General features: G+C 46.2%; 1 protein-coding gene and 1 long non-coding RNA gene across 8 annotated transcripts in view; one reads left to right on the forward strand and one right to left on the reverse strand.

Moving 5' to 3' along the window:
- CCDC77 (coiled-coil domain containing 77) lies at positions 1–16,435 on the forward strand. 5 transcript variants are annotated; one of them, XM_054035056.1, is made up of 13 exons: positions 8–127; positions 984–1,038; positions 3,581–3,797; positions 5,510–5,652; positions 6,967–7,063; positions 8,624–8,696; positions 9,002–9,099; positions 11,192–11,340; positions 11,667–11,913; positions 13,019–13,144; positions 13,273–13,425; positions 14,209–14,330; positions 14,693–14,777. In XM_054035056.1, exons 2-13 carry the CDS (start codon positions 1,001–1,003, stop codon positions 14,694–14,696), a joined length of 1,467 nt encoding a protein of 488 aa, XP_053891031.1. In that variant the 5' UTR covers positions 8–127; positions 984–1,000; the 3' UTR covers positions 14,697–14,777. The 5 variants fall into 5 exon arrangements, with proteins under 5 accessions (XP_053891007.1, XP_053891031.1, XP_053890996.1 ...); XM_054035032.1 differs by lacking the exon at positions 14,209–14,330 and having other exon boundaries at positions 1–77; positions 14,693–16,435; XM_054035021.1 differs by lacking the exon at positions 14,209–14,330 and having other exon boundaries at positions 14,693–16,435.
- LOC128840713 (uncharacterized) overlaps positions 3,674–25,620 on the reverse strand; it is a 28,890-nt gene continuing 6,943 nt past the window's right edge. Inside the window, exons 2-4 of one of the 3 annotated variants that reach the window (XR_008445694.1) lie at positions 10,674–10,764; positions 9,719–9,860; positions 3,674–3,764 (exon numbers count right to left, since the gene is read on the reverse strand). This is a non-coding gene — a long non-coding RNA (uncharacterized LOC128840713). Of the gene's footprint in view, positions 3,765–8,707; positions 8,952–9,718; positions 9,861–10,673; positions 10,765–25,620 lie in introns of those variants that run through there. The other 2 variants (XR_008445693.1, XR_008445695.1) reach the window with 2 other exon arrangements.

A 25,620-nucleotide genomic window follows, 5' to 3' on the forward strand; every position in this document is an offset into this window, starting at 1 on the left:
GCGGCGAGCGGGCCGGAGCGGACCCGAACGCGGCAGCAGCTTGTGGTTGGCTGCCGCTGCCGCCGCCGCGCTGTTTGGTGGGGCTCTTTTCCGTTGAGCAGCAGCTGGCGCTCGGGTTCGCGCTTCGGTGGGCGAGGGCGCCGCTCTGGAATCGTTGCTGGGAGGCGGCAAAGGGTGGGGGAAGCGGGGGTCTGGCTCCTGTAGACCCGTCCCGGCTGGTGGAGCTGCGGGGGACGCTGTTGTGGCGCGGGGCACAGACTGGCTGGCAGGGCGCTGTTGGGGGCGCGGGGCACAGACTGGCTGGCAGGGCGCTGTTGTGGCGCGGGGCACAGACTGGCTGGCAGGGCGCTGTTGGGGGCGCGGGGCACCGACTGGCTGGCAGGGCGCTGTTGGGGGCGCGGGGCACCGACTGGCTGGCAGGGCGCTGTTGGGGGCGCGGGGCACCGACTGGCTTGCTGGGCGAGCGGGGTAGGGACCGGCTGTCAGGGCGCTATTGGGGGCGCGGGGTAGGGACCAGCTGGCAGGGCTCTGCTGGGGATGCGGGGCACAGACTGGCTTGCTGGGCGTGCGGGGTAGGGACCAGCTGGCAGGACAGGACAGGGCAATTTGAAATATAGGAAAATTCAGAACTCTAGAAAGTGCAAGGTGTTTGCTCTCAATAGCTATAGGGATTTTTTTTTTTTTTTTGAGTGCAAATCCTAAATGTTTCACAGGTGTTTGGGTTTCTCCCTCCCTCCCCCCCCCCCCCCCCCCCCCCCCAGGAATCTAGGGACCAGTTTCATGCAATTGAGAAGGAACTGCAAAAATCCTGCCCAGTCAGTGGTTTTTAAACATCACTGGGCATGTTTGGCACAGTCTTAGTCATTGTTCTACCGGGGACCCCGATTCCATACAGGTCACTAGAGAACTGTTGATATGTTTTTCCGGCCTAGCTGGCCATATGCTCTCTGCTCCTAAAATGTACATTGTTGTCACTTCTGTAGGTGGTGGAGTGAGCACCATGGATTCCTCTCCAGGAATGTCCCCCACCTCCAAAAGGTGAGTATGACTGCTGCTATTCTCAAACAGCTCCACTGCCTCCCCTTCATTTAGCTTCTAAATTGCTCTCCTGGGACTAGCTCTAACCTCAGTCGTATTGCATAGCTCCAATCTTCCATTTCCACTCGTTACACTGGTCTAAGGCCAGCGTCCAATCTCTGCTATCCCATAGTGTTATCGCTGTTGCTGTGAGAGTCTTCTCCTCTGCAACTCCTCAACAGTACTCTAATTCAAATAATTTAAAACAATTTTTTTTACCCATAATTATATTTATTTTCTCCCTTTGCTATTGTTTGTCTATAACTATTATTTAACTCTAAAGCAATTTCATATACAGTTGGTGTGAAAGCTGCTATACAAAATGGTTGTATTAATGTATCTTCAGCACTCGCCTACAATGTCTGGCGATTAAAGGTCTTGAATTCCTCAGGTTTCTAATATATCAAAAACCTGTTGTGAGCAGCAGTAGTGATAACAGGTCTCTAGATGTTCCCATTAGTGTCACCATCACTTTGGTCTCATGCATTCATGACGCATCTGGCTGGCTCTTGAGGTCTAAGCATCCAGCCAGGTTCTGGCAATGGATTTGTTTAGCAAATAATTACTTAGTTAAGCTGCTTTCTTATTCTTAGTCCTTTTAAGTTGACATCTGAAAACCAAGGCAGTCTACTCAACATGGCTACTAAGGGCCAAGTTTTCAGAGCGAAGCCTGAGGTTTGTGTATAGATGCACATCTACACTTGCACTTGCTCAAACACATTCCAAATTTACAAATTAATGATTCACAAAGCTCAGTTTTTGTGCCAAAATTTAGAATCACAATTGCAGGTGGATTTTGCATGCTGACATATATGTGTGATGTTAGTGTATCCCTAAATATCCTATGTAGGTGCCAAATACACACATTTAAAACTTTCTCTCTTTCCCACGCTGTCAGAGTGTGAGAGTTTTATTTCTGTGCAGCTTAAAAGAAAGGATGCAGTCTTGCGGGAGGTCAGACCAGATGATCATAATGGTCCCTTCTGACTTTAAAGTCTATGAGTCCTGTTGAACCGGAACTTGTAAAGAAATTTCTAGCTGCTGTTGTGTCAAGGAGCAGTGATAATCCAGTAGGACCCTGAGAATGTACATTAGACTCAGCAGTCAGACATCTTTTCTGATTGAATGGAGTTTTCTTCTCTCCCTCCTCCTCCTTCACTTTAGTGCTCTGATACTGTCACCTCTGACATCTTTCCCTACAGACTGACATGGCTTACTGGAACCTCACATCTTTTTCCTCTGTGTGTTTATTCTCTATCCAGTGTCTGTTTTTTTGTGTTTCTGTCTAGAAGCAGACTTGTTTACTACCCCGGTAACCCTTATTCTTTCTCTGCCCCTGCTTTTTCTCAGATACCCCTCCCCAGCAACCTTGTCCCATTCCCCTTGACCCTTCTCTCACAAAAAAACACCACCCACCCTTTTCCTCCAATAGGCACCTCCCTTCCCACCACACTTGGGTGGGCAAACAGTTCCACACTAAAGAGACAAGGTAGGTGAGGTAATATCTTTTTTTGGACCAACTTCTGTTGGTGAGAGAGACAAGCTTTTGAGCTCTTTTTTCATGTCTGGGAAAGGTACTAAGAGCTTCACAACTAAATACAAGATCAAACTGATAATTTAGCATAAGAAGTTAGCATATATTCTAAGGGACCATTCAAGGTGAAGCAGCCTGTTAACACCCCTGTAGCCATAACACAGAAAGGGGGGTTAGTGGTTTACAGATTATTGTAATAAACCATAAATCCCGAGTACCTTTCCCACACCTGAGGAAGAGTTCTATGGAGCTTGAAAGCTTGTCTCTCTCACCAACAGAAATTGGTCCAATAAAAAATATTACCTCACCCACCTTTGTCTCTAATATCCAATACTGCTACAACAATACTGCATAGTTCCACATTAAGTATCGGGGGTAGCCATGTTAGTCTGAATTCACAAAATCAACAAGGAGTCTGGTGGCATCTTAAAGACTAACAGATTTATTTGGGCATAAGCTTTTGTATCTCCAAAATGCCACACATCCTGTTTTAGTAATGTTGAGCTCAGACTGTTGGAGGCAGAGAAGATGTGAACTAAATGTATTGTAGTACTAAAGCTAAATACAGTTTTGTTTCCTTTTTTTTTAAAAAAAAGGTTATTTCCTTGAAATCAGATTTTTAACATTATTCTAGTGCAGTTATTGTGTGGAGTTCAAACTTTGTCTGAGAAAGTAGTTCTGCCGCAAGAACAGTCACCATTGTAAGGTACTGTGAGCTTGTATGAACGAATGGCCATTGGTTCCTTCATCTTCATTATTTTAGCAACATTTTTTTGTGTCCTTGTGGCACCTTAGAGACTAACAAATGTATTTGGGCATAAGCTTTCGTGGGCTAAAACCCTAGTCTCTAAGGTGCCACAAGGACTCCTTGTTGTTTTTGCTGATAAAGACTAATACTGCTACCACTCTGAAACCTATTTTTGTGTGTGTGTGTGTGTGTGTGTGTGTGTGTTCCACCATTCTGTCCAGATTGGCAGTCCCCCGTGTCTCATCCAGATACACCAATTCTCCAACTCCAAGTCAGGGGGATTCTACTCCTCTCCCTTCCATCAGTGAGCGCCTGGCCTTCCTCCGTCCCTCCCGGGAGCTGCTGGAATACTATCGCAAGAAGATCGCTGAGTTTGATGAAGAACACGAGGACCTTTTGAGAAGGCTAGAGAGATACAAAGGAACATATGATGAGCAGGTAAATAGCTTACTGGTGATGGACTATATATATACACCGTTGGTTGGCAGAGAAAGGGTTAATGCTCTCCTTTAGTTGAAGATTTAACATCGCTGACATTCATGAAGGGAATTGCTGGGGAATGTGGCAGGACTGAGCTGAAGGGGAATCACTATGTCTTGAACCACTAGAAGTGGGTGAATTCTTGCCATCTGGTTTCCCAATTTAAGAGCCAGTGGAGGAGAAATGCTTACTGAGAGAAGTCCTTTTGTTTTAGTTTATTGGGCTCTACTTGTGGGAAGCCTTTATGCTGTTTGGAGTTTTCTTAACCTTTGAACACTGGGTTAGATGTTCACCTGGTCTGTTGCACTACCCTTTTCCTTTGCCCTGCACTCCACAGTGGACCTGTGAAGAGTGAATGGTCATTTGGCCAAAATTAATGAGCATTTTATTGGGACAGACTTTATTTATATTGCAGTAGCACCTGGAAGCCCCAGTCATGGACCATGACCTCATTGTGCTAGGTGCTGTAAAAAAAAAAATAAAATAAAAGTGGTTCCTGGCCCAAAGAGCTTATAATCTAAGTAAAAACTATACTACAAAATGGAGTCTCTTCTAACAAGCAGGATGATCTCCTAATGCTTCATTACATCAGTCACAGGGTGGTAGTGTTGCTGTGTCCTGTAAAATTGGCACTTTTTCTACTGAGGAGGTAGCTGGGAGAGGAGTGACCACCTTTTAAAACATTATACACTGAGCTGCTCGTGAATCAGCCATCTCTGAAACAGACTGAGAACCCTCAGGAGATGTAGGAAATATCTCAGCTGCACATCTGGGTCAAAGCGGGGAAAGGCGCCAAACATTGCAGGTCTCCCAGGTCCCTCTCCTACAGGAATGCTCTTCTGATGAGTTAGTTACTTCTCCCCTGTGAAAACCATGATCGCTGAACCAATTTTGTAATTGGTCAGAATGCTTATTATTAAACCCTGCAGTACCCCAACCTTAACCCAGGGGAGGTTTTTGAGAATAACATCTAGGATAGGTTGCTCCATCAAGGCAGAGCATTGCATGGTGGGAGTTGCTCACTGTTGAATAGTCTTCTCCAGACAAGCTGCCAATACTGCCCTCTGCTGGTTAAAGTTTGGTGGTCCAATTTAAGTCAGGCATTTGTGAACTTGGAAGAATTGGGGTTTTATCAGTAAATATTGATAAATCTATTTCAGGGTACACACACAAACCGATGAAAAAAATATTTCCATCAATGATCAAAATTTACAGATAGGCAAAGTAAGAAAAATGCCACTTGAGAACTTGTTAGTTTGATTTAAGGCTGTTTACTTTGTATGTTTTGACATATGATGATCATTGATGTTTTAATGGTTATAAAGCTTGAATGTTTTGAATCTCAATGTCTACTGTCCTCAAATTATTGTTTGACCTGCCCCATCCCCATAAGCTCCCGCAACTGTGAAAATTTAAGTGATAAAAATTGAAAAAAATGCTTTAAAACATAATTTTGCTCAACCGTGAAAACTTAAATTGATAAAAATAAAATTCAGGGGTATTCATCAATTATAAAAAACAAAAACAGCAAATTCTGCCAATCCTAGTCATTTGACACAAACAGCTGCTAGTTTTAGATGCAGGCTAGGGTCATCTGAGGCAAAAGCTGCTCTTTGTCTCTGTTGTCAGATGCTTAGTATCATTTCACATGCCCTGTTTTCTCTCCATAGCACAAACTACAGTGGGAAATGCGTCAACGGGAACAGGAGATTGCAGAGTTACAGAAGGCTTTGAGTGACATGCAAGTTTACCTCTTCCAGGAGAGGGAACATGTGCTGCGCCTCTATGCTGAGAATGACCGGCTGAAAATCAGGTGCGGAGCTGGGAGGGGATAGGGATGGAGATGGTGGGGGGAAGAGTTTTCTTAGCTGTTTCTCATGGGCAGGTAGTGTTTCTGGAAGCCACATGAATTAGTAGAGCCATCTTGAAAGCTTTTTGTTCTGTGTCTGTACAGCACATTCCAGTGTCCTGCTCTGTAACTGGAGCACCTAGGCACTATAATACAAGTTGTTATTAATCTCACTATGGGTCTAAAATCAGTGGAAATTGCAGGTGTGCCACACTTCTGAGGATCAGGCCCTATAAAATCTTCCCAAATGCTGAACTGGACAAAATAAATGCTGCTGTTGCTTCTCCCTTCTATGGGGATCTACTGTACTGACTATTATCCAATTATTACAAACTTCCTTTTTTAAAAAAAGTGAAATGACTCTGCTGCAGGACTCCTAGTCTGCTGTACCAGAGAAACCGAGGATCCAAGGATCTTGCTGCAGAATATAGGCCCACAAAACAGGGCTGGGGTATAACAAAGAGCAAAAGTTTACCAAAGGGTCAGGTTCGATCACTTCAGTTTGGAGGTTCTGGTTTAACTCAACTTAACATGAGCTTGGCATAATTCTTTAGCTGCATTTCCTCTCTGCAGTTTTAGAAGCAGGAAACGCATAGAAAACACAGACCTCTGTTTTCCCTAGAGCTACCTGTTTTATCTTCTGGTCGACACCCCCTGTTTGTCTTTCTTAAGGTAATGAGCCTGAATAGATTCAGCTGCACCAAATTAGCTCTCAGAAGCACATGCCTCCCTGAGATGCTTCTGAACTCTGGCTGGGAATTAATCTCAGCAGTTTTTGGTTGGCTTGATGGGGTCTCCTTTTATGTGTGGTGGGTAGTGTTCTTGTGCACCCTCAAAGGGGTGCCTAAAATCTTGTATATCCATCAAGTTCCAGATTGTGGTGGAATACATGGGCTTCTAAGGCAAAGGAGGTTCTCAGTCTTCTGAATCTTCCTAACTAGGTCATATTCCCCCTGGACTATGAGCTTTTTATTAATAAATTCAGACTCTGTCCTTTCAGCATCTGCCATCCCTATAAAAGCCCATGTACCACTGTCAGGCTGTACTAAAAGGGGAATTCCTCACTGCACCAGCAGAACTGGAAACTCCTCCCATGCATCTTCAGTGTTAACTGGGTCTCTAGCAGTCTGGCTTAAGGACAACATTGTCTCATGGGCTGTGACAATCTGAAGAACAGGTTAGAGCTGCTCCTTTAACTACAGTAACAACCTCTAGAGAGAGTACAGGCTTGATGCATTTTGGAATAGAAATGTGCTGATGCTTCTCCATGAATTCCAGGGAGCTAGAAGACAGAAAAAAGATTCAGCATCTCTTGGCTTTGGTGGGAACAGACACAGGAGAAATTACCTATTTTCATAAGGAGCCTCCACACAAGGTAAGACCATTCATTGGGAATAGCCTGTTTGCCACTTCTCTGGCAGATTTTGCTTTGGGTTCAGCCCCTAGAAGCTCCACACAGTGAGTTGCCACTGAGGAGCCAAAGAGACAAAACAGAACTATGGAGAGTGTTGCCAGAAAACGTGGATGTTTGAAATTCAGCTGGCTCTGTGTTGGTCCGATATGTGCTGTAATAAACTAGTGCTGGGAGTCAAGACAAAGAGTGAGGCCTTCCCTCTGTCTTGGTAGTTAGTGCTGAGAAATTCGGGTTTCATTTGCTGCGCAGGAGAGCTGCAAAGGAAGTATGTTGTCCTCCAGGAGAGTAAGTGTGACAGGTTTCAAGAGTGGTGACTCTCTGCAGCAGTGTGTATATGGATCTGAAGTCCCATACACAAGTCCTGTTTGACCAGAAAGGTCACGACTGTGATTCAGGGCATGAAGGGGGGGCAAAACCAGGGCATCCTGTGATGTGAGGGTGCAGAGTGAGACTTGAAATAATGGGCCACATTCTCTGCTGTTGTCTAGTCCCTCCTGCAGGCTGCCAAGTGGCGCCCATCAAGCCTATATAGGCTTCTTTTGTGTATGTAATTGCCTATTCATTTCTTTAAGTAGTGTGTTGTGTTGCTTGTTTTGGGGCTTGCCCATGGGGGCTGGGCTTCTGCTTTTTTTGTTTTTGTTTTTTTTGTTTTAATTTTCCGCCGGAGAGCGTGATTGGCTCCCAGTTGTGTAATCTGCTTTAAAAAAAACAAACAAACAAAAAAAAGCTTTTAAAGGTTGCTTGCTGCCATCTGCCCTGCTCAGGTTGTGCAAAAGCCCTTGAAAGCAGCCCTGAATTTTCTTTGGTGTGCGGGAGCTCTCAGTTGGTTCGGATAGTTGAACTCCCTGGCAGAGGGAGTGGGGAAGGGACATGTCCAGAGCTAATTCCTTACTGGCATACTGTGTCTTGGGGATTGTGGCCAGCTGGTGTAAACACTGAAGCTGGAGCCGTTGCAGAAGTGCCATGAGAATGAGGGAACTGTGTCAGCTCCCTAATGGCCGCTTTTTCTTGCATTGAATGGATCTCCGCACACAAGTTAGATCAGGATCCATAGCTGTACCAAGCAGTTAGTTCTTGCCTTTGATTTTTTTCCTGGGTTTAAGTGGATGGGTATATGTAGATTTGTTGTACATATGTTTCTCAGTGCGCCAGCTGACAAGAGGGTAAGTGGAGAAGAAAGCACACTGTTGCGTCTCCTTTCCCTCACACATCTGAATGCTGGGGTCTTATGCTAAAGGCCTAATCCTGTTCCCGTTGAAGTCACCAATCCCCAATCATTGAGAACTATACAATGGTGTAAGAGGTGGAAAATGTAACGTTCAAGCAGCCCCATCATAGTTGACATCTGCTCTCAATGCTGGTATTTCTTTTGCAAATGTCTTTACCTTGCTCCTGCTGCACCGATGGGCATGCTGCTCTTTTAAGTCTTTTTCCACACACTCTAGCGTTCATTCTTGATGACTGGGCTCAGAGAACCAAATGCAGGACGTTCAGGTAACAGATCTGTTTTTGCTCCTCTAGGTCACCGTTCCTCAAAAACCAGTCAAATCCAGGGATCCACATGAACGGAGCGATACTTACACTTCCAGAACAGGTACCCCAAAAGTGACTTTCCATACCAGCCAAGAAGACAAGTACCTGGAGGGTGGCTAAATATCACGATAGTGCTGGATGTGTAAAAAGGGTGCAGTCACCATGAGCTCCCCAAAGCCAGTGCTAGAATATTTTCTGCAGTGACTCCTGCTGGAAGATGCTGTGGTGCAGTAGCTGCAAGCTCTTCCTTTCCTTTTTCTTCAGGCCAGCCAGCACACCTACAATATTCCCTGCTGGGCAAAGTCTCACACGTAGGCTAGGAGAAAGGAGTAGAGTAGTTATCTCAATTAATCCTGTTCTCTGCAGCCGGCACTAAAAGAAGCACATCAAAGCCAGCAGCAAAAGGAGAGAAACCAGAAAGTCCTGAGAGATATCACAGAGACAATCAAACACTCTTACTGCAGGTAAAAGAGCATTTACTGATCAACAGATGCAACTTCTGCCTGTGCATGGTGTGACCTGTGGTGACTTAGGGGTGCCTTCACTGGAAATGGCAAGGTCAGGGCACGCTGCAAAAGGGAGAGCAGATTCTCCCAAAGACTGGTGGATACCACTCACCAATCCGTCACAAACTGTGCTTCTGATTGATCCCCCACATTAGTTATCGGGGGAGGGGGAGGTGAGGAAGGAATCACACAGTCCTCTTACTGCATTCCAGTTCTCTGGCTCCCAATCAGCACCTCGGTCCAGTACAATGAGGAGTTATTTCAAAACTCTGCTCACATATACAAAATGTTCTTCTGACCCAAAGAGACAGCCACCTTACTAGGTCAAAAAAACCCACGAGGCATCCTTGTGGCACCTTAGAGACACCACAAGGACTCCTTGGGGTTTTTTTTTTTTGTGATACAGACTAACACGGCTACCACTGAAACCTGTCACCTTACTAGGTCAGTGTAGGTTTGGCTCTTACCCAAAATACCACACTGCCAACAAATCCTTTAGTGTCTAAAACTAAAGATTTATTATAAAAGAAAGAACAAGATGAGAGTTGTTAAATGGTAAAGCAATTTTGGTACATACATCAGACTACAAAGTCCATGTTGTATCAGGTTCTTAGCAGTGTTGGTGAGTTGGCTGGCTTGAAAGTCACTCTGGAACACATCCACAGCTTGGATGGGTCATTCAGTCCTTTGTTCAGAGCTTCAGTTATAGAAAAGTTATTCTAGAGGTAGGAAGCAGGATTGAAGACAAAATGGAGAAGATTCAGCTGCCTTTTATATTATTTTGCCATAAGGCTTACACTTCCTGTATTCCAAACACAAGCTTCACAGCACATGGAACAAACCTTAGAGTTCTCTGTCCATAGGCATGCCCATACGTGACTTGCTGACTCATCAGGTGTGGTCCCTGATCTTTTAATTGGTTTATTGTACAGCTGATGTCCCTTGGTGGGCCATCAAGTAGGCTAGGTGGTGCTGATGCCAATCTGTCTGGGGGTGTCACCCAGATGCATAGCACCAGTTTGAAATACAGATATACCGTACATATCTGTAACTCCTAATACAAAGGTGATACAAACATAAACCAGATTATCATACTTGGCAAATTGTAACATTTTTGCAGATACCTCACACAACATATCTGATCAGATTCCTTGCAATTTTATAATATTGGTGCCCACATATGGTGTTCCACATATTCCATACAGTGTCACACGGGTTTATATGACAGCCAAACATGCTGCTTGCCTATCCCCTCTATCCCTACATTGGGCTTGCCCATCTCCACTCTATGCTATCCTGGCAGTGCCTCCCACTTACTCCCAATTTATTTAGCTCTCTCTGCGGTGGACTTACAAGGGGGGTAAGGTTGGCATGAAACAAGAAAAGCATTTGGATGATGAGAGCCCTAGGGCTGCTCTAAATTGCAACAGTGGCCAGAATTAGTGATGCACAAAAGGGACTTGAATTCACCTTTGCCCTTCCACTTTCCTTCCTGTGCCCAATGCAGGAAATGAATGAAGAATCTGACCCACCTTTTGTAAAGTGTCTCTCTCACACCAGGTAGGGAAATCGGTTACAGGAAACTTCTAGAGCGCCAAAGCAGATTGCTCCTAACTTCAAGGCCTGCAGAGAAATTAGACGTATATAATAAAGCATTATAGGGCAGGGGGTGTTTTCTCACTGTCTGTGCCTAACCTGGAATTTAAACAGGACTCTCAAGCAGGGCCGGCTTTAGGCACTGCGGGGCTCGATTCGAAGGAACTGCTGCCGAAGTCCCACCGCTGTCTTCGGCGGCAGCTCAATCGCTGTTGCGAAGGAAGGACCCTCCGCCGAAATGCCACCGAAGACAGCGGCAGCGATTGAGCTGCCGCCGAAGACAGTGGCGGGACTTGGGCGGCAGCTCCTTCGGGACATTGCGGGGCCCTCTTAGGGGCGCAGGGCCCGATTCCGGGAAATTGGCTGAATCGCCCTAAAGCCGGCCCTGCTCTCAAGCAAGGCAGCATGCCTGGTGCAGGATCTCACTCTATGCCTTCCCTGTGTGCCAATCCAGGTGGAGGCCCTGCAGGCTCAGATGGAAGAGCAGACCCGGTTATCCAAAGAGCAGCTTGATGCACTGCTAGAGGACAGGCGGATTCACATAGAGGAAGTGCAGGTCCAGCATCAGAGGGACCAGGACAGGATCAAAACCCTAACAGATAAGTGAGTGCAAGAGAATGGTTCTGGTTTAATCATGGCAGGAAACCCAGAATATAAAAATCACCTATAGGTTTACAACCTAATAGGCAGAAAAGCAGAGTATTTGGTCAGTTGCTTGGGATGTAATTGGAGATTGATTGATTGAATAAATTACTAACTAAAAATCCTTTTTCATCCCAGGAGAGCTTGGCCCTTGAAAATATGTGAGGGAAGCTCCTGGCCCCTCTCATCCCATGCCCACCCAAACTCCCAGTGAGAATATAGGTGAAAGATGAAGGGAATTGGGGAAGGCAGTGATATTATTACTCTAGTGCAACCCCTGTCTTCAGGCTCCATCAGACTCAAAACCTGCTGTATGAGAGTACGCGTGACTTCCTTCAGCTGAAGTTTGATGCACGAGCCAATGAGAAATCATGGATGGCAGAGAAGGACTGTCTGCTGAGGAAGCTTGATGTAAGCAGGGATCAGCTTATCATCAGCAGGGAGCCAGAGAGAGAGAAGAAGAAGGAGAGAGACATCAAGCCAATTTCTCAAGCAGAGAGTGAAATTTGGAAAGCACAGAGTGGAGAACTCAAGGTAATTGCTGTTCCCTTTAAAAAGAAATCCACCTGTTTATGGATGGAGGTTTGAGAGAGTCTAGGATTGGATCTCACCATGGTGCTTTACTGAGAAACTGGTGTTCCCTGTTTTAGAGCGGGAATTCTCCATACCAGGATACATTTGTTATGCTGTCTGAGGCATAGAAAGATTCACTTTACAGGGGATGTTGTTGCTTATTGACTTTAAAGATAAAATGCTATGTAGCTAGAACTCTTACTAGTTTATAATAGCGCTCCATGGGGTTTTGTCTTACAAGACTAATATCCCCCACTCCTTCCACATCCAAAACAAGCATGTAGCTCCTCAGCTTGTTCCACCTGCCAAGTGACCTATCGTTGCACAGCTCTCAGGCTCTTTATTAGGACTAAGTATTTACAAGCATGAAATGGGCAACCATCCTTTGGAATAAATTCTGTTGACTACTGGTAGGAAGAACACACTCTGTGTTTTGCCTGCTCTTGTGAGAACACTGCTTTTTGGGGAATAACGTCACTCACAGTTCTGCTGCTCCCATCCAGCAGCATGTTTTTTTTTCTTCAGCAAATTAATGTACTTGCAGGGAGAACCATGGGAACTTGTACTGCCCTCATATTACATGTACCCATAACAGTTTATTAACCACAGTATATACCTAAAGGAATTGCTTTATCCACCATTGAAATGCAGCCACCCCTGAGATGGAGAGAGGAATGTGAGATGAGGAATTTTTGACTGAGGACAGTGGGACCAACTCTTGCTATTTTTTTAAAAAAAAGTGTTGTGGGTTCTAATGACTACATGGTGGATAGAACCAGGCTTGTTTTGTACTCTAATGTCTCATCTGAACAGAGTTGCTCTTGTAATTTGAAGGAGTTTTTGCATTCTTAGATCTCTAATCTTTCTTGTCTGGCTACCTGCGCCAACTCCAATTTCTAGGGCTACTCATTTGGTTATTTTCTGTCATGATATCTCCACCAAAGAGCACTCACAGAGTTGTGACAATTGCCCTGCGTCCCACCTTTGTTCTTTAGGGAGGGAGATGCTGTGTGTACTGGCTACCTACCTCCATCTATTAATCCTAATTCTTTCTCTTGGGCTCCAGTCCTTACAGGAGCAGCTAACACAGGCGCACCGATTGGCAGATATGTACCGAGAACAGTGTGTTGCTCTGGAGGGTGAGTTGGCTAGAATTCGTGAAGAAGGAGATGTTGGCCAAGAGCTTTTCAAGGTAAATCCTCTGTCTGCTGCTGCAGGATGGGTTTGCAATTCTTGGAGTTGTCTGATTTCCCCTTCTCCATATTTGTGTTGTCGATGGTGCCCTTCCCTACAAATTCTATTGTGCTTTCCTATCCCCAGGAGCGCTCAGAGAAGATGGGGAAGCGTTTGCAGCTAATGACCCAACGATATGAGGCCCTGGAGAAACGGCGTAGCATGGAGGTGGAGGGCTTCAAGAATGACATCAAACAACTTCGGCAGAGGTTGAAGGACATAGAGAAACAGCTCTTCAAGGTAATAATCGATCATCTTTGGGGCAAGGGCTGAGATGGAATTGGCCTGTGGGCAGGTGAGGGGAGGGTTGAATTTTTGGATCCTTGGAGCCTATGTTATTGGAAATTCCTGTGTTTCCTCACTTGGGCCTTTAGATACTTGTAACATATGGTACCTTTCAGTGTTATGGAAAGTTACAGGTTATATGTATATTGTGAAGAGAAAAATATTCATAGCTGTTAATTGAATAGGCATCCAAATTACTAGGGATTGGTGTGATTATACAGTGGATGTAGTTAGGGCACTGAGTTATGCTACTTCTTTAATGCTTTTAACCTAATTTTCCCAACGCCACTGTGAAGCAAGTATTAACTGCAGAAGTATATTCTGTATGGAGTGTTGCAGACCTGTTTGGCTTTTCTCCTGAAGGTTCTAGATATTGATTCTGCTCTCAGTGAAGTCAATGAAAGCTTTGTCATCAACTTCAGTGTGAGCAGACCTGAGTACTTGGCGCAAAGAATTAGGGCTCAAAGTGCAGAAGTAAGTTCAGGTGGTCGTGTATAGAATATAATGACTTCTGGAATATCCTGCGTAGGAAGGGTTATTCACATGATACCACAAGGAATGGTTAACTTGCAGAAATTAAGAAAAGGAAATGGTTAATCAAATCCATGTCAATTATTTCAGCCTAATTGTATTGTCCTGTTCTTATTACATACTTGACCACAAGGGGGTGCATGAGTAAAATACAACATACAAGCTAGACATAACAAACATGATCCTAAATCATTCTGGTTATTTTAGATCAAAAAGAACTATTCGATAACCAAATGCAGTCTTCTGCCAAGGCAAGATATGCTTCTCAGTACCACCTGTAGAGGATGTCTCCTGGGACTACAATTGAAACTTAAGTACAAAAAAGCTGGGTAATAAGAAATATATAATTTGTCACATTTTAATGAGTCCTTTTAAATCATACTGGAAATGATTTGTTAAACAACTGACCATTTACTGATACATTTCCAATTACACTTTAGAAATCCCTCTTCCATTGCACTTGCAGGACACCCACATGATACTAACAAGACCCCTACATTATCTACACTCCATCCTGGGGCTCCTTTCCATGTATGATGTCAGGGCAGCTCAGACACACTGTGGTTGTAGTTTCCCCTTGCTAGGCACAATGAATCTCCTTGGACAGGATTGATCTCTTCATAACTTTCTCCAGATCATACACCATAGGCCAAGTCTTTCTGGTGTTATTTTTTTCTCTCTCTCTCTCTAGGTGACCATGAACATTGGACCAGACCAGGACCTCGCAATTCTGCATGAGGTCCGTCAAGGGAACAGACGAACCCAGAAAATTCAAGGGGAGCTAAGAAACCTGAAGGCAAAAATCTACGGCTTGGAAAACGAGCTACGGATTTGCTGACACAGATGCATCACCCAGCACAATGGTGCACGGAACATGACCAGTGCTAGGCTAGGAAGGTCACATTTTCAAGAAAAACTTTTTCATAAATCTGCTTTCCGGCATCCTGTGACAGAAACTTAAGATCACGTAACCTGCTGTGAATCAAGGGTATATCAGTGTGCTGTGGGGCTTGGATAGTTTGTGGAAATTAATGCTAGGTTGTGTGTGTGGGGGGGAACTTCCTTTCATCTTAGCATGCCTTGCTCTACTGCTCTTTCCTAGTATATGAGATCATTTGTAGACTATATTGAAGTCATATTGTAACTTCTATAGTGTTTCCATAGGACATGTTTACAGCCTCTAGGCACCTTCACCTACTATTAGCACAGGGCAAAATGTACTGCTGTCCAGAATGCAGCCGAACACAACAAAAGCTACATGTGTAACTGATAATCATAGAGAGGAACTAATCCTCCAGGACTCAAATATTCTCTCCTGATGCTGTTCAAGAAGCGAGGGACTGTGTAGGGCCCTGTTCTACAGTCATGAGAACTGTATTAAGAGAAGCTGTTTTTAAACAGACTAAACATTATTATGATGTCTAATGCACCCAGGACATAATTTGCATTTTCTAAACTAGATCCCTACTTCATCTAGAAAGTGTCTATTTAATTCTGCCTAAACACTCTGAAATCCTATATATCCTGGGCAGCATAAGCGTGTTTTCAAATTGCTTCTGTTCGCATGATTCTCTGTCAGCCTGGACAGGCCAGAAAGGGAAACAGTCACATTATAAAGCTCCTTCTTTTGTGAGATTTTCATCTCAAACCTCCACAACCTTCTCTTACCCCTCACTCCAAAGCTGTGTTCCCTCTAACACTTTTTTCACTAAAAGTCCACTGAAGGCACCATCAGTTCATCTCCACCAGTGGCGGAAGTCCTGATATAGACCAGCCATTGCCTTTTTAACTGCCAATGTTGTCTAACCCTACAGCTCTGAACAACACGATAGTTAAACTACTAGCAGCCACTGGCACCTCTGACTGCTGCTGGATATAAATGGGCAGTAACAATGGTGGAAAACTTTTGAAGGAGCATAAAGGCTAGAGCAGATGAGGCCAAAGAGCTTGTCTATACTATAAATACAACCCTGGTTGCATTACCCTTGTCCCCAAACCAGGTAACAAGATGATTTCAGTTTGGAGGATAGGCTAGACCTTGGCTGTGGTTTGTAACTAGTCTAAAGCCTAGTTGTATTTGCAGGGTATATAGTCCTTTACTTGTAATGCAGCATATTGCAACTTGAACTCCCCACCTTACCTCCTACGCACAAACTATGGGAAGAAGACTTACCGTGTTTATAAAGATGTCTCAGTGCCTTGATGGAGTTTCTTGCTGTAACCCTATACCATTCTTGCCAAATGTGATGTCAGAAAGCTGATCCCTTTCTGGGATCTCTGGCATATTCCACCAGGGCTCCTGATTTTTTTTAATTAATTTTATTTTTTTACTGGACAAAGAATCAATTTTTGTGATTTTTTTTTTAATTATTTTTTTAATTTTTTTAATGTTTGTAATCCAGACTTTTAAAATTAAAAATGAAGTTGGAAGTTTCCTTGTCAAGTGGTTCCCTTTCTTCTCTCTTTGAAGGGTGTGGCTAACACAGGTGTCTGCTCCCCGTTCCAATCAGATCTACTGCTAGCGCTTCTTGCTGAAAGTCCCACAAGAGGGATAAGTATAGCCAACCCCAGTCAGGCTGGTGGGTGGTAGCCAAAGTGGATCCTGGCTCATACTGTGTGTGAGAGAAAAGTGAGGCAAAGGGTCCTCTTGCACTAGTGCATTCTCTTTGTAACAGACTTGCTGTCTCTGACAATCCCTGCAAATTAGCCAGGTGAATGGGGGTATATTCCTGTGGCCAGAGGTCCCAATAGTCTCACTTTACTACACAAGAGCTCCCTTAAGTCAATGGGAGTTCTCATATGCTCTCACTGTGAGTTAGGATATAAAAATGTGGCTCCTGATGGCCTTACTGAATCACATTATGTATTGAAATATTAGCTGCTTGTGCTGCAGCTTCCACCTACCTTAAGTTTTTGCTCATAAGAAGCCAGCACTTGGCTTCCTGAGCTCTGTCAATTTTTCAGCTCCTCCGAGTTAAGGAATTGCTCATCGAGTTAGATATTTGCATTTCCTTACATGACAGCCAGTAGGTGCAGGTTGTTTAATCCCGGGTTATTTAAATAAATGTTTCTCTCTTCACAGCTCCCTATTTCCAGTACTGAGTGTCATGTGAAAGGCAAAACTCAGCAGCATGGCAATGACCCTGTGCTTATTGCAAAGCAAACATCACGGTACTCCTGTTGTGCCTGTCAAGGCATCTATCCAGCAAAATCCAAGTGCTGCCCAAGCCGTTTTGTTTTCAGTGTGTCCCTAGGACGTGAACCCCTCCGCACTGCAAAAATTATACTACTGTTGACTCTGTAAATCCCTTTCTTTATTTTGGAAACTTGTCATAGGTCACCTCCAAGGTCAGAAGGCACAAAGTGTTACTTTTGTTTTTCTTATGTCTGATAAATCCATGTGATGTATATTTAAAAGCATTGCTTCCAATGTCCGTTTCCAAAACAAACCAATGCCAGGGGCCCAAAGGTGACTCTAAATAACCGATCACTGTGCCACTGACAGATCTCAAAAAGTAGTAGCTAATGGGGAATCATTATCAAATGAGGGTGTTTCTGGTGGGGTTCCATGGGGAAAGGTACTAGGCGCAATGCTATTCAACATTTTAATCAATGGTCTGAAAGCAAATATAAAATCACTGCTGGTAAAATTTGCAGATGCCACAAAGACTGGTGGAGTGGTACATAATAAGGAGAAGGCCGTCATATAGACCCATTCGAGTAAAATGTATAACTTTGCATTTGGCTGTATTAACATACGTCCAGGAACAAGGAATGCAGGCCATACCTACAGAATAGAGGAACTCTATCCTGGAGAGCAGGGACTTTGAAAAGGATTTAGGGGTCATAATAGACAAGCACAAGCAACTCAACATGAGCTCCCAGTGCAATCCTGTGGCAAAAAGAGCTAATGTGATCCTTGAATGTATATTCAAGGGAGTAGTGAATAGAAGTAGAGAAGTATACAGCATTGGTGAGACCGATACCAGAATACTGTGTACAATTTTGATATCCATATTTTAAAAGGGATGTTAAAACATTGGAGAATGACTAATTTTTATGGCTATAGTCAAGCAAATGCCTTGCAGCCAGACCTAAAGATCTTCATCTGTTTAGCTTCTCAAAAGAAGATTGAGAAGTGACTTGATGACAGTGTGTAAGTACCTTAATAGGGAGACAATACCAAATACTAAAGGGCTCTTAGCAGAGAAAGGCATAACAGAAACCAGTGCCTGAAAACTGAAACCAGACAAATTTAAATAAGATGCAAATCTTTATCAGTGAGGGTGATTAACCATTGAAACAAACTAGCAAGGGAAATGGGGGATTCTCTCTCGCTCTTGATATCTTCATATCAAGATTGGATGCCTTTCTGGAAGATATGCTTTAGGCAAACAAGTTATTGGTCTCCATACAGGGGTAAGTAGGTGGAATGTAATGACCTGTGAGACACAGGAGGTCAGACTAGATGATCTAATGGTCTCATCTGGCTTTAAACTATGAATTTTCTATAAGTGTAAGATTTTTTTTTTTTTTTCAGCAATCATGCAGTTGCACCTCTATCAACAACATAATATAGAGCCATTACCTTAGCTAACCTGCTCAGAGCAAGTTTACACAACTCAGAGGTAAAAACTTGTGTCCAGTCTACACAACTGCTTACACCGTTAGTAACGCTGCTTTGGAAAAGCACTTACAAATGTTGCTAGTGTAGATGGACCTTGTGCACGCAGTCCAGCATTCAGGAGCTGGAATGTACCAACCCAGTAATCCTAAACAACTCTATGATAACGCAAGCAGGCACTACAACAGGATATGATACTGAGCTCAGTTTTAACTTTTAAAGCCGTTAATTGACTGGGACCAAAATCGCCTCCTGAACGTCTCACTTTCCTGTACAGTTAGATTTTTGCATATTATGAAACGGTGTAGTGGGTTCAGATAATTTCTTATTATAACAAACAGATGCATTTAATACTGTCTGTTACAGCAAAGTAGATCTGCTCAATCAGGATCCTGGCCAGTACGCAGATCAGGTTCTCCCACATTCAAAACTGCATAATCACTAGAGTTAGTTGAAATTTTTCAGTTGATTTATTTTTAATTGACAAAGGGCCTTTTTTTTTTTTTTTTTTTAATGAAAAATTATATGAAAGATGGCTTCGAAAAGTTTGACACTATTTTGTACTAATATTCATAAGTCACTCTGAATTGTAATTCTACCCCTGTTTTCCCCTTGGAAAATGGCACAGCCTAAACAGCCATTCCCAAGCATGTGGGGCAAGTTGCCACGGTACATAGCTTTAAGATGTCCTACGAGCTGGGATTCTGCACCGCATATTTAGTTTACAGCAAGGGTGGTAGGGACATGGGGTTGGAGATGATAGTGACCTGCAAAATAAAAACAAGTGAGGCTTTCACTTGTGCCCCTTTTTTAGTGTAAGGCCTGAGCCAAAAAAGGAAAGGTGATTTTTCCCTATTTGTGTTTCCCATTAGTGCAGGCCTTCTCTGCTCTGGAAGGCTCCTTGATGAATGAAGAACTAGTGAAACCGTGCCATCACAAGTGACTAAATGCTGAGCAAGTGAGAGGGCAAAGGAGTATTAGGCAGATTATTTAAAATGTTTTTTTGTTGTTGTTGCTTTTGGTTAATCCCGCCAGTGACTAGTGAACTATCTGAAGAAAGGACCTCTTTGCTGAAGTGTCTGAACAGCTGCCCCTTCAGTTAAGTTGTACAACTGCATGCTTTGATCCCCCCATACTAGCAGTCAGACTGCATACTCAGGGCCTCTAGACAGGGATTGGATGTCCACTTAAACTGAGTAAACACCATGTCTTGTAAACTCTATTGCGTTGAGTGCAGGGAACACATTACAAGTTATTAATAATAATAGTTTATTGTTTTACTAAGGAAATCCAAGTGGGTGCTGTGTTACACAACAGAGCTTCAATACCCATGCAAGTGGGTGTCTCACTACACAGACAACAAGGGCTGCATTGATTGAAATGAGTGTGATATAAAGAACAAGCTTGGATTTCACCAACCCTACTTATCCAGGACTCTCTGAACTCCGCTATATTGATTTAGAGATCTGATGCTGTTGCTTTTACTGTAAACATCTATCTTAGGCTGTGGTTATAACACACAGTACCAAGGTTCTGACATGCTGTCCAGGACATCATCATTTTTAAGTTGTAGATATGCAAGTTGCAACTTGCTCAGCATTTTCACAGAGACAATACTACAGAGTTTTATTTTGTGTAGCATCTTTCATAAAAACTACTGCAACCATGGGTGGCTGGTGATCAGCCTCCTTGGAAGGCTAACCCCCGGGCCCTCCCCTTGTGCCCTGGCCCTCCTTTCCCTTCTGCCTCCCCCTCCCCCGCAGGAGCCCAAAGCACCCCCACTGTGGCCGCAGCGCCGGACAGCTGGGGGTGGGGGGGCGAGGCCCCAGCCCTGGTGTGCCACAGCCTCAGCGCCCACTACCTCTGGGCAGTGTGGCCACAGCACCTGCAGCTCTGGGCGGCGGGGCAGTGCGGTCGCCGCGCCCCCAGTCGCGGTGCTCAGGCAGCCCAGCACCAGCTGCCCTGGCGGCCCCGAGTCGCTGCAGGAGGCACTCTGGCCTAGGGGCGGGGCCACGCTAGGCTGTTTGGGGAGGCAAAGCCTCCCCTTGCTTCTGATACCTGCCGCCCATGACTGCAACATGCTTTACAGAATTAAACTGGATAGTATATAAGTTACAGAAAACATATTGCATGTGAACACATTTTGTAATTTAAAATGTAAAGCATTTAGTTATAAGGCAAATAAGAAAGAAAGAAAGGAGGAAATGTATGCAAGGAACTAAATATGAGATTTCCACACAAAAAAAAAAAGAGAGAGGGAAGTTGAGATTTTCAGGGGATTCAGACATATGCCTTCCATTACAATTAATGAAAAGTGTTTATAAAGCTCCTAGACTGCTTTGAAAAATCTCAGCTGGAGAATCCATGAGGTAGAGAGATGCAGGAACTGAAAATGCAAACTGTGGGAAGAGATGAAGAGAAGATAGGCTCTAGATATGCAAAGAGAGGCAATTTTGAGGTCCTGAATAGAAAAAGAGCATAAAGTGCCTTGCAGTCCAGGATGGTAGTTTTCACCTGGATCTTGAAATGAATGAGCCAGTGGAGATGTTTGGAGAAGGCGCTGATATTAAAACTATTGTCAGTACATCTAAAAAGGGTACGGAGCTTCATGCCACACATTCTGGATAGGGTTGCCAACTTTCTAATCCAGCGGTTCTCAAACTGTGGGTCGGGAACCCAAAGTGGGTCACGACCCTGTTTTCATGGGGTAGGGTGACCAGACAGCAAATGTGAAAAATCGGGACAGGGGTGGGGGGTATTAGGAGCCTATATAAGAAAAAGACCCAAAAATCAGTACTATCCCTATAAAATCGGGTCATCTGATCACCCTATCATGGGATTGCCAGGGCTGGCATTAGGTTTGCTGGGGCCTGAGGCTGAAGCCAAACTCCAGGCCCCACCACCTGGGGCCAAAGCCTGAGCCCCATTGCCCGGAGCCACAGCCTGAGCCCCACTGCCCAGGGCCAAAGCTGAAACCTGTGGGGCTCAGGCTTCGGCTTCATTCCTGGATGGCAGGGCTCACGGTACAGGCCCCCCCGCCAAGGTCTGAAGTCCTTTGGCTTTGGCCCCCCACCACCCTAACTGGGGGCTTGGGTAGGCTAAGGCTTCATTTCCCCCCTCCTGGTCTCATGTAGTAATTTTTGTTGTCAGAAGGGGGTTGCAGTGCAATGAAGTTTGAGAACCCGCGTTCTAATCGCACAAAACCAGACACCCTAGCCCTGCCCCTTCCCTGTGGCTCCACCCCCCGCTCACTACATTCCCCCTCCCTCACTTTCACTGGCTGGGGCAGGGGGTGAGATGTGAGGCGGTGAAGGCTCTGCAGGGCCTGCTCTAACTTTTTTGCTGCCCATGCAAAAAAAAAGAGCGCCGCCCCACCGTAACACCCCCCCTGAGCACTGCGCCGCCGACCCCCCTGCCCCCCCCAAGCGCCACACCGCCAAAACCCCTGCCCCCCTAGCGCCACGCTGCCGAAACCCCCGTCCCCGCCCAAGTGCCATGCCGCCCAAACCCCTGCCCCGCCCCCCGATCACCGCACCGGGCCGCCCATACCACCGCCACCCCCAGCGCCGCGCTGCCAAAGCCCCCGCTCCCCCAGTGCTGTGTGCCGCTCATACAAAAACAAACAAACAAAAAACCTCGAGCGCCGCCCCACCAAACCAAAAAAACCCAGAAAAACAAAAAACCCCAAGCGCCCCCCGCCACCCCAAGATTGGCCGCCCCTTCCAAGGTGCCGTCCCAAGCACGTGCTTGGTCGGCTGGTGCCTGGAGCCGGCCCTGCTGCTCTGGTTGGGCTCTGGGGTGGGGCTGGGGATGAGGGATTTGGAGTGCAGGAGGGGCCTTCAGGCTGGGGGGTGGGGCCAAGGGATTTGGAATATGGGAAGGGGCTGCGGGTTGAGGCAGGGGGTTGCGGTGGTGGGGGGGATACAGGCTCTGGGCTGGGGATGGGGGCTCTGGGGTGGAGCTGGGGATGAGGGGTTTGGGGTGCAGGTGGGGGCTCCAGGCTTGGAGGTGGGGCTGAGGGACTTGAAGTGTGGGATGGGTCTGCGGGTTGAGGCAGGGGGTTGGGTGCAGGAGGGGGTATGAGCTCTGGGGTGGGGTCAGAGCTGAGGGGTTCAGAGTGTGAGAGGGGGCTCTTGGCTAGGGCAGGGGGTTGGAGTGCAGGGGGGGTGAGGGCTCTGGCTAGGGGTGTGTGCTCTGGGGTGGGCCTGAGGATGAGGGGTTTTGAGTGCAGGAGGGGGCTCCGGGTTTGGGGGGAGGGCTTAGGGCTGTGGCAGGGGCTTGCGGTGTAAGCTTATCTCTGGCGGCTCCCGGTCAGCGGCGCAGTGGGGCTAAGGCAGTTTCCCTGCTTGTCCTGGCTCCGTGCTGCGCCCCAGAAGCAGCCAGCAGGTCCAGCTCCAAGGCAGGGGGGCTAGGAAGCTCCACACACTGCTCTCCCCCACAGGCATTGCCCCCCCATATCCCATTGGCTGTGGTTCCCAGACAATGGGAGTGTGGAGCCAGTGCTTGGGGCGGAGACAGCGCGCGGAGCCTCGGCTCCCCGCCTAGGAGCTGGACCAGCTGGCCACTTCCAGGGCGCAGCACGGTGACAGGACAGGTAGGGACTAGCCTGCCTTAGCACTGCCGACCAGACTTTTAACAGCCCGGTCAGCGGTGCTGACCGGAGCCATCGGGGTCCCTTTTCGACAGGGCGTTCTGGTCGAAAACCTGGCAACACTAATTCTGGTGTCTCTACAGCTGGGATGTGGGGAGTTCCATAGTCAAGGCCTGAGGAGATAAAAGCATGAATGAAGCTTTCAGCAAATGGGGCAGGGAGTGGGGAGTGCTGACGCAGTGGTGTGAAGGAGTATACCTATACTACGGAGACTATACCAACATAGCTATGCCAGCGTAGCCCAATAGCATAGACATAGTCTACACTGACAAAAGGGGTTTTTCTGCCAGTAATGGAACACCACCTCCCCTGTCAAGGTTCCTTCCCCACTCTGAACTTTAGGGTACAGATGTGGGGACCTGCATGAAAACTTCTAAGCTTAACTACCAGCTTAGATCTGGTTTTGCTGCCACCACTCCCAAGTGCTAACTCCCTTCCCTGGGTAGCCTTGAGAGACTCCTCCACCAATTCCCTGGTGAACACTGATCCAAAACCCCTTGGATCTTAAAACAAGGAGCAATTAATCATTCCCCCACTTCCTTTCCTCCCACCAATTCCTGATGAGTCCAGATCAAATCCCCTTGGATCTTAAAACAAGGAAAAATCAATCAGGTTCTTAAAAAGAAGGCTTTTAATTAAAGAAAGAAAGGAAAAAATCATCTCTGTAAAATCAGGATGGAAAATAACTTTACAGGGTAATCAAATTCAAAGAGCCCAGAGGAACCCCCTCTAGCCTTAGGTTCAAAGTTACAGCAAACAGAGGTAAACCCTCTAGCAAAAGGTACATTTACAAGTTGAGAAAACAAAGATAAACCTAACCCGCCTTGCCTGGCTGTTACTTACAAGTTTGACATATGAGAGACTTGTTCAGAAGATTTGGAGAGCATGGATTGATGTCTGGTCCCTCTTAGTCCCAAGAGCGAACAACCCCCAAAACAAAGAGCACAAACAAAAGCCTTTCCCCCACCAAGATTTGAAAGTATCTTGTCCCCTTATTGGTCCTTTGGGTCAGATGTAAGCCAGGTTACCTGAGCTTCTTAACCCTTTACAGGTAAAAGGATTTTGGAGTCTCTGGCCAGGAGGGATTTTATAGTATTGTACACAGGAGGGCTGTTACCCTTCCCTTTATAGTTATGACACCCCAAACAACATCAGCTACATCGACAGAAGCTTTCTTTTGTCAACACAGCTGCATCTACACTGGGGGTAATGTCGGCACAGCTATGTCAGAACAAGGTGTGTTTTTTCACACCCCTGACATGTAGTTATGCTGATGTAACTTTCAAGTATACACAAGCCTAGGAGGTAATAGGTGGCTGTAGTGAGGCGGTGGGATACCCCACAGCCCCGCTGAGGGCCAAACGTCCCCTAATACCAACGTGGGCGGAGCCACCGGGTCCAGCGCCCGCCCCTCAGAGGTCACGGCGCCGACCCGGAAGTATAAAAGCCCGCCTGCCAGGCTCACTGGAGAACAAGCTGGTGGAGAGAGCAGACGTCTGTGGCTGAGCTCCCACTTGGGAGACAGCAGCAGGCCGTGACCGGCCTACTGACTCACCAGCTACCCCGAGGAGGAGCCGAACCTACCCCTTGCTACCTACCCGGAGGAACCGATGCTGGTGGAGAGCACCGAGGACACTACTAAGGCCCAGGTACCATATGAGGGGGAGTGTGGAAGTAGCCCGGGGGCAGCCAATCCCAGTCTGGCTGCAGCACTGCCAGAGCCTATGTCAGTGTGTTGTGGCCAGGATCCCCAGTGACAGCAGTGAGTTTCTGCCACTGCTAGGGTCCCGGGCTGGGATGCAGTGGAGTGGGAGGGCCTGTGTCCCACCTACTCCTTAGGTGGCAGACTCCCCCTTACTCCTGGCCTAGAGAGGCTGGGGTCTTTTGCTACAAACAGTGACTAAGCCCCTGCTTGAGGGCCTGGGTTCCAGACTGACTAATTGATTGCTGCCCCACCCTGACCTAGGGCCTGGGCTGCCACAAACAGTGACTCAGCCCCAGCTTGAGGACCTGAGCTCCAGGTTGCGTGGTTGCTGCACCGCCCGGATTGAGGGCCTGGGGCTTTTGCTGACCTATTGGCTCAGCCCCTAACTGTGTGTTTGCTGTCCCACACTACCGCTGGACCAGGACTGACAGCAGACCAGAGCGAGGCGGTGGGATACCCCACAGCCCCGCTGAGGGCCGAACCTCGGCCGAGACTACTACAGTGGCAATGAATGGATATTACAGATACAGGAGTTGTATAAGGAGCAGGTGAACTGTGGTATAGATGGTGGAAACAAATAGGAAGTCTGAGTCAAGAAGGGAGGTAAGGAGTTGTGTTTTAAGATGCTGCTTTTGCCTA

Source organism: Malaclemys terrapin, chromosome 1, assembly GCF_027887155.1.
Source record: "Malaclemys terrapin pileata isolate rMalTer1 chromosome 1, rMalTer1.hap1, whole genome shotgun sequence".
NCBI classification, from domain to species: domain Eukaryota; kingdom Metazoa; phylum Chordata; order Testudines; family Emydidae; genus Malaclemys; species Malaclemys terrapin.

Coding starts and splice junctions, on each gene's coding strand:
- CCDC77 (XM_054035032.1), top strand. CDS start 1,001: ATGGATTCCTCTCCAGGAATGTCCCCCACCTCCAAAAG. Junction 5,653..6,966: donor AATGACCGGCTGAAAATCAG/GTGCGGAGCTGG, acceptor CATGAATTCCAG/GGAGCTAGAAGACAGAAAAA. Junction 8,697..9,001: donor TACTTACACTTCCAGAACAG/GTACCCCAAAAG, acceptor TGTTCTCTGCAG/CCGGCACTAAAAGAAGCACA.